This window comes from Pantherophis guttatus, chromosome 4 (genome assembly GCF_059756535.1).
Source record: "Pantherophis guttatus breed Tessera chromosome 4, ASM5975653v1, whole genome shotgun sequence".
NCBI lineage: Eukaryota > Metazoa > Chordata > Lepidosauria > Squamata > Colubridae > Pantherophis > Pantherophis guttatus.
This window is the reverse complement of record NC_142066.1, coordinates 134894801-134910056: the sequence shown is the minus strand read 5'-3', so window position 1 is coordinate 134910056 and position 15256 is coordinate 134894801. Positions and strand designations below refer to the sequence as shown.

At 34.0% G+C, this 15256-nt stretch overlaps 1 protein-coding gene across 1 annotated transcript in view; it reads right to left on the bottom strand.

Moving 5' to 3' along the window:
- Positions 1-15256, bottom strand: part of ITGA8 (integrin subunit alpha 8) — a 119612-nt gene that overhangs the window by 70166 nt on the left and 34190 nt on the right. The window contains exons 4-11 of the mRNA XM_034402551.3: positions 14961-15084; positions 13864-13925; positions 8020-8065; positions 5889-6014; positions 4804-4848; positions 3361-3404; positions 1547-1603; positions 1237-1289 (exon numbers count right to left, since the gene is read on the bottom strand). Of these exons, the coding sequence (XP_034258442.2) occupies positions 1237-1289; positions 1547-1603; positions 3361-3404; positions 4804-4848; positions 5889-6014; positions 8020-8065; positions 13864-13925; positions 14961-15084 (557 nt within the window). The remainder of the gene's footprint in view (positions 1-1236; positions 1290-1546; positions 1604-3360; positions 3405-4803; positions 4849-5888; positions 6015-8019; positions 8066-13863; positions 13926-14960; positions 15085-15256) is intronic.

The following is a 15256-nucleotide window of genomic DNA, read 5'->3' as shown; positions in this document are numbered from 1 at the left end:
CACGCTAAACTAAAATTCTGAAATAAATTAAAGGGAAAATGTTTCAAACAGCATAAACTGCAAGGGAAAAATGCAGGTGTTTTCCCTGACAGTTGGCTATAGTTCATGTACTATTCCAAGGGGACTACTTCTCAAAATAGGTTAACACCAAAACCAAAATGTGTGGGCAAAGTAAAACCAAAAGGTACCTCTATTTTCATTTTAAATTCAACTTCATTTCATTTGATTCAATTAAATATTAGTTAAATAAAATATTTGACTCAATTAAATATAATTTATATAATTATAATGTGCTCAGATGAAGTTGGAAAAATATGAAGACCTGTTTTTCCAAGGGTTAAGCTAGGGTAAGATTGGACCACAGCAAATATATTTTATAAATATATTAATATTTAGTATTAACAAGTTTCCATTTTTTATTGTTGCTGCTATAAGCCACATAGGTTTGTTGTATATAAGATGGGCAGTCACATGTCTTTTAAATAAAAAAATGTTTATTTCTCCAAAATCTAATAATGTTGCAATTTTCATATGAAAAACTACAATTTGGAAAATATATATATAAAATACTTGGCGACCACAACAAGACCTTAAAGACAATAATACTAGATTGTGGCATAGATTGTTGTTTACAATGTAGGATTAGTTTATTACAATCTATTACTGCAGAATAAAAAATTGACAGCAATACAATTGTCACATAAGGAAAAGAAAGTGTCTATTTCTATTTTAAACTAGGATCCACAAACTGGGAAAACAGAACAACTAGAATAAAATATAGTTAAAGAAAAATAATAGATTATTTCCTTTTGGTTCATCAGACAATTTGTTTCATCATTTTAATATGTAGATTAATACATTTTTCCGGTATATATGAAGATATTAATAGTTATTAATGTTAGGAATTTTGATAAAGGAGATTAAAATGAAAATGATTGTATTAGAATTGATCCTATACAAATATATTATAAACATTTTTCAAAATAATTAGTTCTGGCTGGCCCGGAATACTCTCATGGAATAACCAAACAATTTAAGAATCCATACTATTGTTGTGAGAGAGAAAAATGGGAGTGGGAATGCCTTGAGTTTCTGAAAAATAGAGCGTGGAAATCCAGTGAGTCAGTCAGTCAGTCAGTCAGTCAGTCAGTCAGTCAGTCAGTCATGCAAGCATGTTTTAAATCTAACCGAAAAGCTTAGATTAAACAATAATAAAATAATTTATTACTAGCTTACCCATCATTGTTAATGTCTGATACAGCAATAGTGTATCCAAAGTAAGATGCCATCTGTTAAAAAAACAATGCCATTTTTAATCAATTATCAGCACATTTTCGCTCCATGCCATCAAAATAATGATTTTGTTCTTGACTATATATTGAGGAACATTTCCACACTATTACAAAAAAAAAATTGGATGTATTCATGAAGTTACCAGTCAGCTATGTATGAAGTTATCTCTACGTTTTACACTGTAACTTTTGATTGCTGTACTCCATATCTCGAAATACAGAATTAATTGTGTAGAATTATCAAAAATTATTACCTGCTTGCCAGTGAAATTCTGAATAAAGGTCAGATCTGTGGAATTTATTATTGTAACCTGGAAATAAAAATGCTGTCAGACATTTCATAAAGAGTTATATTCCACAATCTATGTATCATTCTCCCTAAAGCCTTGATGTGATTCCCAAATACTTCATAATTTTCTTCCAAATTGTAATTTTTCATATGAAAGCCATTATGGGAATTTAGTTTAAAAAAATTTCCTCCTACAAAATTTGATGCATTGACATAGGAAGCCCTTAAAAGAATGTAGTGACAGTTTGTAAGATTCAAACTGTCAGGTCTAAGATCATGTTCTCGAATTACGTTATGATGGACTATCCAATTCATTTCTTCTGAGAACCATAGTTCTAAGAATAACAAAGCCCTTATTCTCAGCATTACTTTTAAATTTTTTAAAGTAAGAAAAACTTCCACTTTTGGCTTTCATGGGAAACCACCCAAGGCCATTTATAGGTAATCCTTGTTTAGTGACCTTAATTGGGACTTTTTCATCAGTGTGAATGATTGCTAAACAATCATAAACAAGAATTGCCTGTATGGGGAGAGAAAGAAAGAAAAAAAGGCAAGATGGTGGCTAAAGCTTGCAATCAAAGCTCTTCCCTTTTTAAACATGTTTTGCATATTTGATGCATATAAAAAAGAAATGGAGCTGATCACACAGTCCCTGTTTTTGCAGCCCTACTCCAATACTGCTAGAATCACCTGATGAAACTGTAAAAGTAAAGGTTTCCTGTGTCTGACACTAGAGGGCAGTGCTCAACTCTGTTTCTTAGTCAAGGGACACAGGATTTTCTGAAAAATATCTCTATGGTCATATGATCAGCATGACTGTTTCTGATGCACAGAACCTTTCCATTGAAGTGGTACCTATTTATCTACTCATATTTGCATGCTTTCAAACTGCTAGGTAGGCAGAAGTTGGGGCATGTAATGGGAACTCACCCTATTGCCTGATTCTCAACTCTTGAACTCAGGCTATCAGCTCTTCAGCTGACAAGCTCACTATCTTTAATAGCAATAGCATTTAGACTTATATACCACTTCTTCAGTGCTTTTCAGCCCTCTCTAAGCAATTTACAGCATCAGCATATTGCCCCCAACAATCTGGATCCTCATTTTACCAACCTCAGAAGGGTGGAAGACTGAGTCAACCTTGAGCCTGGTGAGATTCAGACTACCAATTGCTGGCAGCTGGCAGTCAGCAGAAGTACTGCATTCTAATCACTGCTCCACCGCAGCTCTTAGCTTTAACCACTGAGCCATATTGCGCCCCTATAGGGAAAACTATACTGCTCTAGAAAAATGTCCTGTTATCTTAGTTCATACCATGCTAAATAGCAAATACATTTCCTTTCTTTTTCTAGGATGTGCTACTCAAATAATATTAGAGTTTAACTTGACAAGTGGCTCACACAATTTGCTCAATGACTGAGCTCTTGCAACACACTAAAATCCTAAGCACCCAACTCCATTTTACCCTCCCTAACATGTTTGTAAATAAGGCTATTGTGTTATATAAATCCCTAACTATATATCTATAGGATTAAATTGGATTATAATCTTCTGCACTCTTTGTAATATCTGCAAGACAATTTAATTTCTCACTCTATTTTATAAAAAATAAAACAATTGTAAACCTTGATTGAAATTTTCCATATTGAGAGGTTAAGGAAGGAACGGAATAACTATTTTATAAATATTGATTTCCATATTTCAGAGACTTTATTTAATACTAACTGCTAAGGAGAGGGGATGAGCGAAAAGAAATAAAATACTTGGTGGACTACATACATAGCCAAAGTTCTGTGCACCTCTTGGAACTCCAGCTACCAGCTCTGAAAGAAATGAACAGGCTGAAAGTTAACTTAGAGCAATATCTTCCTGTTACTCAGGATCTGCTGATTATTCATTTTAATAATGTAAGGGGACGTAAGTAACATTTGGAGAGGAATATAACTATCATTAAATATAATATTAATATTCATATGTGTGTGGGCTGTTCGATAAAAATATTTTTAAAATCAAACTTCAAGAAACTTTAGGAACAACGTACAAAATAGTAAGTTTACCAGAGCACAAGTGATATAGATATCTTCAAACGTACATTTGTATATTTTCAGTTCAAATAATCTGGAATTTGATGGAGGATGTCCTTGCTTGCTGATGAACTTTACTGATGGTCAAACAATAAGATACAAAAGGCATTCCAGATGTACCACTTCCTGATTTTATTTGTTCTACAGGAGGGGCAAGTAGCCTACTTTGGCCTAAGTATATTTTATATGGAGGAGAGGAGTTCTTTTTTTTTTTCAATAAAATAATTCGTGGATATACAATTATTTGGAAGTAATGAAACTAAGTGGAAGAACAAAACCATGTATTCACTGTGGTCTATATTCATACAGAGCAAATGTTTGGCTTAGTTCTCATACAATCAGTTGGGAGAAAATATGAACCTTGAGGCCAAACCATAATCACTGTGTTTTTGACAGTATCCAAGCGAAAAACTAAATTCTTTCTTACACTCAATCTGCTATCTACCTGAGAAGAAAAGAGATCTACATCTATGTGGCTCAAGCCCAGATGTTCCCATCTGGCAACTACAATTGCTATCATCCCTGTACAAAGAATAATGGGGACTGTAATCCAACACATCTGGAGGCTATTAGATTGGATAAGGTTATTCTACATTGATGACTTTCAGAGCTTGATCTGGAAATCTGCAAAATATGGTTCAGGACAGGAATGACAAAATGATTAGTAGCTTCATTATACATCTGGAAGTTCCAAAATTTTGTAAATAGAATTTTTTCAGGGGAAAATTCCATAAGGACTCATATTAACAATATATTTATAGATTATATAAACCTGTGACACAGGAATTAACATGGAATGCTGAAACTGAATTTATCTTCCTATTGTTTTTACTGACACAAATGCCAGCTAGCATCTCTGTGAAACAACATAATTTTTGGTCTATGCAACATCTTACGTAGATACAAAACCAGATTGCATCAAGTGGCTCACAAGTAATTATTCAGTCCTACAATTTAAAATTAATACAATTCTCGTTCTGAGAAGGAAAAATGTAAGGCTATATTCTAGGCTGGATCACTGAACCAAGTTTGAGATAACAACTGTTTGTTAAGAGGTATACATTGAACCGTGCAATGTGCATATGACTGCACTGCAAGTAAGTAAATTGCAACCAGATCTCTCTTAGTAGCTTCTTACCTTCATGAAGATCTCCTGTAAATTCACCAGCAACCACTGAGTAACCTGTTTAAAAACAAACCTACAAAGATGAAACCTGACAAACAATCTATTTCTAAAGAAATAAGGATAGTCAGATCTATCCTCTTATCTCTGCAAGAAAAAAAAACATCGTAAATTAAAATATATAAGGACAGTGAGTTGTAAATAATTTTTAGTATCCTAGGATAAACATTCATTATACATCTCAGAAGCACAATACATCTACAACAGTGTTTCTCAATTTTGGCAAATTCAAGATATATGGACTTCAACTCCTACAATCACCCAGCTCAGCATGCTGGCTGGGGAAGTTTGAGATTTGAAATCTACCCATCTTAAATTTGCCAAGGTTGAGAAAAAGAAAATTAAAGGAAATCTGCAGATTATAATGAATGTGATATTTAAATTATGTATTTGGGTAGTCTTCGATTACTATCTGCCTCATCTATCAACCATTCAAAGTTATGATAATGTTAAAAGTAGCTTTGCAATCAATGTTCACATTTGTTATTGTCTCATGTGATCGCCATTCATCCATTGCAGATTCACACATTTATGATTGTCCCATCATCACATGCCAATTGATTGTCACTGGTGTGCTTAAACTAGTTTGGGATAGACAGAGTTACTAGGAAAGGGGTACGTCTTGGTCGTACGATGTTTTCTTTAACAATCACAGTGCTTGCTTAATAATCCAACAGGAAGGAAGTTTGTAATTCCATTGTCAATTGATTTTCCATTTATTGAGGAGTTCCCAACTGTTGTCACTAAGTGAAGATCACTAGTACAAAAATATTCTGACAAAGTGTTTGAATGATCATGATTTTCAATATATAAATTTATTGAATTGACAGTTTATTGTTGGAGAAAGAACAAGCAACAGTTCATGTTTTAGAGTCATATATTCGTATCAAAAGTGGAGCTGATAAGGCAACATTTTGATTTCTATTCATAACAATTGACATACTGTATGTACAGATATGATCTCAGCTTCTCCTGCTTAATCAGAGCAAATATTTTCTAATATCAGATTTCTAAACAAGATCAGTGCCAAGAAAACTTACCCAAATAATTGTCATCATATATAGAAGGGGCCACTCCAGTTTGCTTTTCCTGTAATAGTTTCCTTAGAATATTCTTGAAGGAATAATCCGTGATAACATCTGCAATACTGCTGGTGATAACCTGACCTGAGATTCAAAAATATAATAAGTTGTCCTTCAGGGCAACTAGAGTAAAACAGGCAGCAATTATGCATTAGTTTATTATCCTGCCTTTATTTCTTTATATGTAACTCAAGGTAGCGATCATACATAATAATACTCCTCCTCCTATTTCCCCCCCAACAGATATGTAAAATAGATTGGATTGAGAGAATGACTTGCCCAAGATCACCCACCCAGTATTATTTTTAAAAAATATTTATTTATTATTAGATTTTTATGTCACCCATCTTCCAATAAGGTGATTCTGGGCAACTTAAAAAGATCCATTTTAATGAAATAATTAATATTAATTGATAGGAACTGTAAGGAAATGCAAAACAATTGCTGATTGCTTCATAGCCTATAAAAAAAGTAAACATGAGGAGGGAAGTTTAGCTAAAGCGGCCTTAATATCTTGAGTAGAAGTGAAATATGAATACAATAAAAAATACAGTTTGATCTTTTCATTTTTCTGTTGTCTCTAATTTAGAATTTCATAAAATGTTGAAACATAATTTTCAGAATTTTGAGGCAGCAAAATTCAACCACCTGCTGATTTAGCAATCTAACACATGCAGTAATCCTTTGGGATGGAGAAAGATACATTACTAAAATAAGAGTTTCTTGAAAATAAAAGACACTAATGTATTTCCTGCAATTAAGAAAACAAAATGTAAGCATCCATCCAAGAACCAGCTCTAGGCAAACAATATAACTCCAAGCCAGTGTCATCATGTTGTTCTAAAGTTCAAATATTTAGTAAGCTCGATTCTCTCAAAGATGTATCTACCAATGTCTTGCCAATTAACCTCCTACATGTTATGGACTTCCTGCAAGCAAGATTAATTATAGCATGAACTATGCAGTAAGAGATGTTCTATATAGATGTCCAAATTTATTTTGCATTTTCAGCAGTTCTTGGATCTGTTGAGAACACTGAAGTTGGATGGATCCTAAGATCTTCAAAGAGAGGTAAGAAATTTACAGAAGAAAGGACAATGAAAAAGCATTTTATAGATGTAATGAGAGCAAGGCCAGAAAAATAAAGAGTGACTGAAGCTGTGGAAACTCAATTTATTTAGATTCATTCCTTCTTCTCTTCTCTTATACATTTAATTTTTTGACTTAATGGTTCTTTTTTTCACTGTATAGACTAATGCTTACCCTAGAAAATAATAGTATAATTAGAATGTATGTATATATGTATTGTATCTACCCCAAAATATGTTGGAAAATAAAAGGATTAAAGAAGGATGAAAAATGTTGATTGGCGGTAATAAGAACTGCAGGGTGAAAGTGTAGCAACTCCTGCCCTACATTTGTTTGCAAGACTAAAGAATGTAATGGACATGTAAACAATATCAATAGTCTTGGCTCAATCTCCAGTATAGCTAAGTAGGGTTGGTCAAGTTCTTGTCTGAAGTCCTGGAAGGCAATTTATATACAGTGTCAATTTTTTTAAGGGTAGTTGGACCAAACGGTTTGATTTAGAACACTTTCTATTTCTTAAGTTCACCAACTGCTAGCAGATGTGAATAGAACTGCCAAAATTGGAAGTACATAAAAGAAAGGAGCTATAGACAGCAATAACCACCTATTTAGTGGTCATTCCCAAAACAGTTGGTGTGATAGAGACATTTTTGTAATGAAGAGCTGGTAGACCCATGCAGTACAATAATAGCTCTTTTAATATATGGATAATATAGTGGAAAAGATACATATATTGTTTATCTTGTCACAACAGAGCAGAAGAAAGTACAATCTTTTTTCAGGCCTTTTACTAGTACAGAATACTAGTACAGAATAGTACATTACAACTAATGTACAGAGATATAAAAGAATGGATCGAAATATGCAGTCCTTTGAGATTGACTCAGGTGTGGTGTGAGATGGGAATTATTATACAGAAAGTATGGCAAATATTGCATCAAGTTCTGCTGATACTTCACTTCCATTTTCAGATTTTTGCTAATGAAAAAGATGCACATACCTTGCCAGTAAAAACTGCCAGGTCCTCCTAATATGAGTTCTCCATTCTATACATAAAACAGACAACAACAGCAATAACACAAAATTAATAAAGTATACCAGATACTAAAATCAAATACATAAGACTCATCCAAACAATATTATTAATATTACAATTATGGTCAGGGAAAAAATATGAGAGATTCCCCACTGCTTGGCTGTTACTGAATACTATAACCAAATCTTGAGCTGCTCATACTTGCTGGAAAATCAAATCCCTGGATGGCTTTTGCTGGCTGAAAATCCTGAGAGACATAGTTAATGCACAATTCTAGATATCTATGCTATAATATATATGTTATTGCAATTAGAGCCACTGCTAGAAGGGATATTTTTTTGATATTTCTTTGGGAATGATAGAGAGATGTTGAATAAAACTGAAATGAATGCTGTAAAATTTAGTAACCAAGGAAAAAAAGGGATTAAAATAAAGTTATAAATATTGCAACAATATTGAAAAATGGCAAGACTGCCAGATATAGATGGCATAACTGCAGAAATTGCAGATAAATATACATTTGACATATATTTAGCTTTGGAAAATTGCTTCATATGTGTATGCAGATGGCTTCTAAAACAGTGGTGGGTTCCTCCCGGTTCCGCCGAGACGGTAGCAGTGACGATATGACGTCACCGAACCGGTTCTGCCCCCCCCGGTTCTGCCTTTTAGTCCCAGCTGATTGGCTAGAGGGAAAAAACCTGTTTAAACTCTTGCCGCGGGGCTTCAAAGGGCCGCCCTACAGCTGATCAGCGTTAAAAGAAAACAAATCAGTAGACTGATGCCTGCAAAAATAAATGAGTAGACTGGTACAGCTCTGCAAGCAGTTAAAAGCCTGGTAGACCAGTACCTCTGCTAAATCCTAAAGAATTGTCACATGACCATCAAGCCACTCCCACAAAATAAGCCATGCCCACAGAACCGGTAGTAAAAAAATTTAGAACCCACCCCTGTTCTAAACCTGACAATGGAAAGAATATTGATGTTCAATACAAAATGTGAAGAAGGATGCAAAAATTTCAGGAGGGGTATTGCTTTTTCATTTGAACCTGGAAAAGTATTTAGGGAATTCTGATCAAAAGAGTAGTCGAGGTGACAAACTAATTGATTTGCTAATCAAACTGATAGGTTTCTGCAATGCAATACAATGCAATAATAAGATATTTAAGAAGCATTGTGGCAACATGAGAAGAGAAAAGGTCAAAATAGAAATGGCATTGAAGCAATATGGAGTGATTACAAAAATGAGTGACCAGCATGACAGAACTAGATTTTGATGGTTTCATCATATAGAATAGATATATAAGCCTACAACTGCAAAATGAAAGAAGAATGAAAAAGGAGATTATCTTTGGATGAGTTAATGAGATCCTCAAAAAGGAAGAGGCAAGAAGTTCAAAAGAAGAAAGGAATATATAAAGTAGTGCATAAACATGATGGAACCAAGAATAGAAAGACATGGGGGGGGTATAATGAATGATATGAATTAATTAGATATGAATTAATATTAATGTCTTTTCTCTCTCCCCCTCTCTCTTTCCATCCCTCTCTCTCCCCCCATCGTGTTTTAGTCCCCTTCTGTGGTTTATGTATATATTTGTTTAAATTGTATGTAAATATATTCCTAAATTACTTTTATTAGACAGACAGTCCTATTGATGCAGAAGAAGCTTACAAAGTGAAATAATTACAGCAACTAGGACGCAGGGCGCCGCAGGGATACAGACGGGGAATTAGCGGGCTCTTCAGAGCCATGCGAAAATCCCGTCTGCCAAGCCTCTGCCGGTAGGTCGTTGGACCTACCCTGTCCTGTAGGGACAGGGGGATAGAGAGGGATCCCTTGGATGGCTGAGAGGAACGGGCAGATTCCTCGGGGCCAGAGGCTTGCCCTCTGCGCCGGCGGCAGTGGAATGGCAGCCATGGTGGCTGCCCTGAGACCGCAGCAACCAGGATACAAGAATGCGCAGGAGGAGAAGAGGAGAAGCGGAGAGCGGAGCCGGGAATTTGCATGCCGGGTGAGTGGACATCAACCCAGGCAGGAACTGCCCACAAATGCTGAATTACAATTAGTCTGCCCCAGCCTTAACAGCGGCTGAGAACTATTGGGGCACAAAGACAAAAGACCTGTTGGTGGATAACATAAATTACTGACTTTCTGGAAATGTTTGACTACAGATCTGGATATATTTTTTCTTTACTTTTTGGTGGATAAATGAGATTGGACTATGTTTGGGAGAGAGGAAGGAGAAGAGGAAATAATTATGCCTTCAAAAGCAAAAGAAAAAGACAAATGGAGACGGATAAAATGGTTGCCAGCTGAAAAGGGAAAGTGTAAATTCCAGGCTGCTTGTTACTTGAAAAGAGAAACTTTGTTGCTTGTTATTTAAACTTGACTATTTTGAGGAAAAGACTCAGAGAACTTGATTTAGGATACATAATCTGTTCACTGGAGGATTTATTGAAGATTAGAAAGAAGAAATTAAATGGAACAATGAAAACTGAACTAATAAACATGGCAACAAAAGAAGGGTGTGGCAATAGAAGAAGGACATGATGATACCATATATGGAATAGCTTCAGAATTAACATTGTAGAATTCATAACTTTGATGACATTGAAATGGAAAAAATACATATTTGGACAGACTGGAGAAAGGAATAATGGAATATATTATGTAACAAGACAACAAAATATTATATTTTGATTTAAATGAATGTAATGGTTTCTGGGTGGTTAAATAACGCTAGGAGATACTTTTTTTTCCCTTTTTCTTTTCTATGCTCTGTCTCTATCTCTTTCCTTTAGTATCTTTCTTTTTGTTTCTTTTCCCCTCTCTATTTTCTTTTTTAATCCATTTGACTTCTTTTGTTATATTTCTACTCTCTTCCTTTTTCCTTTTTTTTGTGTTCCCTTATTTTTTTGTATTTCTTTTATTGTAATTATTATTATTATTGCTATTACTCTCTCCTTTTTTTCTATTATTATTCTCATATAAATATATAAACAATTTGATTAAGAAATAAGAGCATAAATGATTGAAGAAAAACATGATTTTTGGATGTTCTAATGCCTTTTTTAAACTATGAATTTTTAACTAGCACTATCTACAGATTTAATAATCTGGAAGAAAATGTTTACCTTTAAAGGCGTTGGATGTTAAAAAGAATTATTTATAGAATTAAGAACCATAAAAAATTGCTCTTAAAGTGTTTCAAAATGTTTCCTATTGAAAATAAGAAATAAGCATGGAATAGGAGAAAACTTAAGAGAGAATAAGAGATAAGATATTCATTGAAATATACTTTTATCTTAAATTGGTAAGAGATATGGAGGAGAATAGATTGGAAAACAATATTGGTAACACATTCCGAAGTAATTTGGAGCTAAACAACTGAATAAAAGATAAATGTTATGAATTAGTTAAATAAATGAATTTAGGAGTGGAGGAAAGCATGATTCTGGAGATCAGTGAAAGTAAAGCTGTAACCCAGTTTTACAAATAAGGTAGGAGTGGAGGAAAACATCATACTGGAGAACAGTTAAAGTAAATTGGGAACCAGTTAAAAATAAAAATAAGAGTTAGGAGTGGAGGAAAGCATGTGCTGGAAAACAGTTAAAGCAAAGCTGTGAACCAGCCAAAATACTGAGTTAGAAGTGGAGGAAAGCATACGCTGGGTAACAGTTAAAGCAAAACTGTGAACTAGCCAAAAATAAAAAGATAGGAGTGGAGGAGACTACCTGGGGATCAATTGAAATAAAGTTGTGAACCAGTTAAAAATAGGAGTGGAGGAAAGCATTGCTGGAAGGCAACTACTTGAGTTGTGAACCAGTTTTATAATAGATTTAGGAGGAGTTAAGAAGAAGGTTGGTGAGCAGTTAAAATTATATTGTGAACCAGCTAAAATAATTAAGGTAAGGAGTGGAGGAAAGCATTGCTGGAAAGCAGCTGATTAAGATGCGAACCAGCTAAAAAATAAATTTAGGAGAAAGTGGAAGAGAATTTACTGGAGAATAGTAGCTAAACTGTGAACCAGTTTAAATAAATACAGACAGAAGTATTGGAAAATACAGCTGGGAAATAGGTATTTAAACTATGAACCAGTTAAAAATTAGATTCAATAAAATATGAGAATAAACTTGAAGTAAATAAAATAAAGTATTGTGGAAGTAACAAACTATAGAAGGAAATGTTGATTGCTTATGAAATGACTTTAAGAGAGGAGGAAAATACTTTTTGTCAAGATTATGGATATTAGATGTCATTTAAGAGAAGTAAAATATAGATTTGAGGTAATGGGTTTTAGGATTGAGGAATATATATGAAATATTGATTGTTAAAATGATAAAGATTTAGAACGGTGTTTATTATTTAGAATTTTGGGTGTAATAGTAGAATGATAAATGTTTAGAATAAGATTTTTTTTCTTTTTTCTTTTTTTTAAAGATGTAAATGGATAAAATTTGGAACAAAATTGATTGAAGGAATGTGAATAATTGTACTCATTTTATGCCGTACCAAACCCTTGCTCTAAAAAGATGTATTTTATGTTTTATGTTTAAAAATTTTTTTTAAAAAAAATTGAAAAAAAAAAGTAACAGCAACTACTGCAACAATTGTACAATGCACTCTACATGGGGCTGCCCTTAAAAAATACCCAGAAACATCAATTAGAACAGAATATGGTAAGGTGGGCAGTTATGGGTGCCAGTCATTTGGCATTATGTGACACTTCTTCTCTACGAGCTACATTGGCTACCACTATATTTCTGGGTGCAAATCTGGGTGCAAGTCATAGTGCCTGTGGTTACTTTAGAGTTGGTTAAAGTCTGGCATGGAGTCACTTTTCCCCAAAAGTGTCTACTTGTTCTGTTAGAACTAGCAGGAGAGGCATGCTTCAGGTCTCTTCAGCATAGTTCAATCTGGTGCAACACAAGAACTTTTTGTACTATGGCTCGTACCTTTTGAAATATCATTCCTCTGACATTAATTTTGCCCTGACTCTGCTGACATTTCAGGAGGAACCAAGGAGGGTATGGGAGTTAAAAATATAATGTATAAACAATCAAACAAATAAACTTGGCTTTGCCATATAGCCTGGGGCTCTGGCAATGCCAGTGCCAGTGAGATTGTTTCATTATTTATTTGAATGCAGAATGTTATGTTTAATAGCAACATCCATCTAACACACAAGGCCAATAAAAATATCTCTGTCATGTCATCACAGTTTCATCCAGGACTGCTTCCACCAACCAACATTAGTTTATAACTACATGAGGTAGACTTCAATTTCGGCTCAGATTTGTAGCTAGGAATTGTAGTTATTGTATTATGTTTTTGTTTGAATGAGGACAATAAGCATTAAGAAAATATTGTTTTTACCAGCCCTGTCCCTGGCTAAAACTTCATCTAATATCAATGATGGATGAGTAAGGACCTTGTCAACAAAACTGCCTGTTTTTATTAGGACTCTTAATCAAATGCAGAATCTCTAACTGATTAATTTCTTCCTTTAAGAAAACATATTCTCCCTTTGGTGCAAGAAGAAAATTTCCCAATGTTTATTTGGATGCTTGCCTAGGTTTAGTATAAGAACTGGATAGGAAGAAAGCCAGTTTTTAAGAATCTTTGAATGAAACTTGAGTTTTTAAGAGTCTTGAGATTTTTGAGTCAATACAATGTGGTTGTGTGTGTGTTATACAAATATTTTTGAGATGAAAAATGATGAATTGCAGAAGAAAGTAAATACAAGAGTAAATGTGAAAATGATTAGAAAATCCATCAGCTAACCAACCACTGTGGATGCTCACCTTATAAAAATCTAAGCTGAATCCTGCTTGACAGTAACCTTGGCCCTCAGGATCTGGGTTGTCTGAAGGTATCAAAGAATGAACACTGAGTTAGCTTTATATTATAAATGGACTCAAATATAATCATAACTAATAAGGGAGGAGTTATCAAGCTTCAAATGCAAGCTTCAAACTTTTGTGCTAAAAATTAGGTAACAATTGTTGGATGAACTCTAGATCCAAAGTTAAATAAGAATAGTGACAATGAAAATAATAATGATAATACATGATCATCCAAAACCAAAACTAGTGTGTGAGTTTTGATTTAAAAAAACATGAATCTAAGCAACAAGTTTATATTTGGAAGATGAAAATGAAATCCTTGGTTTGGTTTATTTCTACATCAGTCTGAGCTGGAGAAAGGACCTTAGATTGTACACATTTTGGCTGCAGTCCGTCATAGCCAGAGTCTGCAGAAGGACCAGAATAGTCAAGAATGCAGTTGTAATCACATGATCAAAGTACCACTTCTTTTTTACTTCTTTTTTGCATATAACATGCATATAAAATAGAGACAGCTACTGTTTGACTTTTTGAGCCTCTTCTGTGTCTTTACATCCTGATATAAACAACTGACATTCATATATGATAAACATCTTCATGGGTGCACTGAATAACAATTAGAAGACTTGCAGGAATTGTGCAATATTTTGTTAATTTGGTGGTCTCCCATTCCATGCTTTATAACTTCCTTGTTTGCAAACATAATTATCTTTATTCAAGGTTAAGGAGTTAACTGTTAGTTCTGCAAAAAGAGATAGAAAGAAGGATGGCTTTATCTCTAGCAATCAGCTGCTTTTAAAATTTGGCTTCTGCTTATCAAGGTCTATTGGCCATATTGAAAATTCTTTTAAATCAAGCCAGAATTGACTTATCATCATTGTAGCACCAGCCTCATCATTATTCTTTTAATGAAACATAAAAGCAACTATATATAATTACATGTCTCTTTGTAACCAAGAGCTTTGGACTCAGAACTACATGCCTGGGTTGAATGTATGAAAATACATATGAAAACTGTTTTACAAAGTTCAACTTTTACTACTCAAAGAACTTACTGTTGCGACAAGGAGAATATTCTGCATAGGTAGTAAAATTCTGAATAGCAACATAGCAGGTGCCCACTGGATCCTTTTCAGGAGCAGCCTTCAGAGTCCTCCAATGATATAAGGGAGCACAAGCCTATCAAAATATGAGTTGCACAACAAAACATGTTTAGGTGTTTGGATTAGGTTTACAGTACAGTAGTTTGTGTAGTTACAAATTAATAATTTGTATAGTAATTTGTGTAAAAAATACAGATGTATTCTTTATAAAACCAGGTTTATTGCTTTCTGAAGTATTGACACTGCCA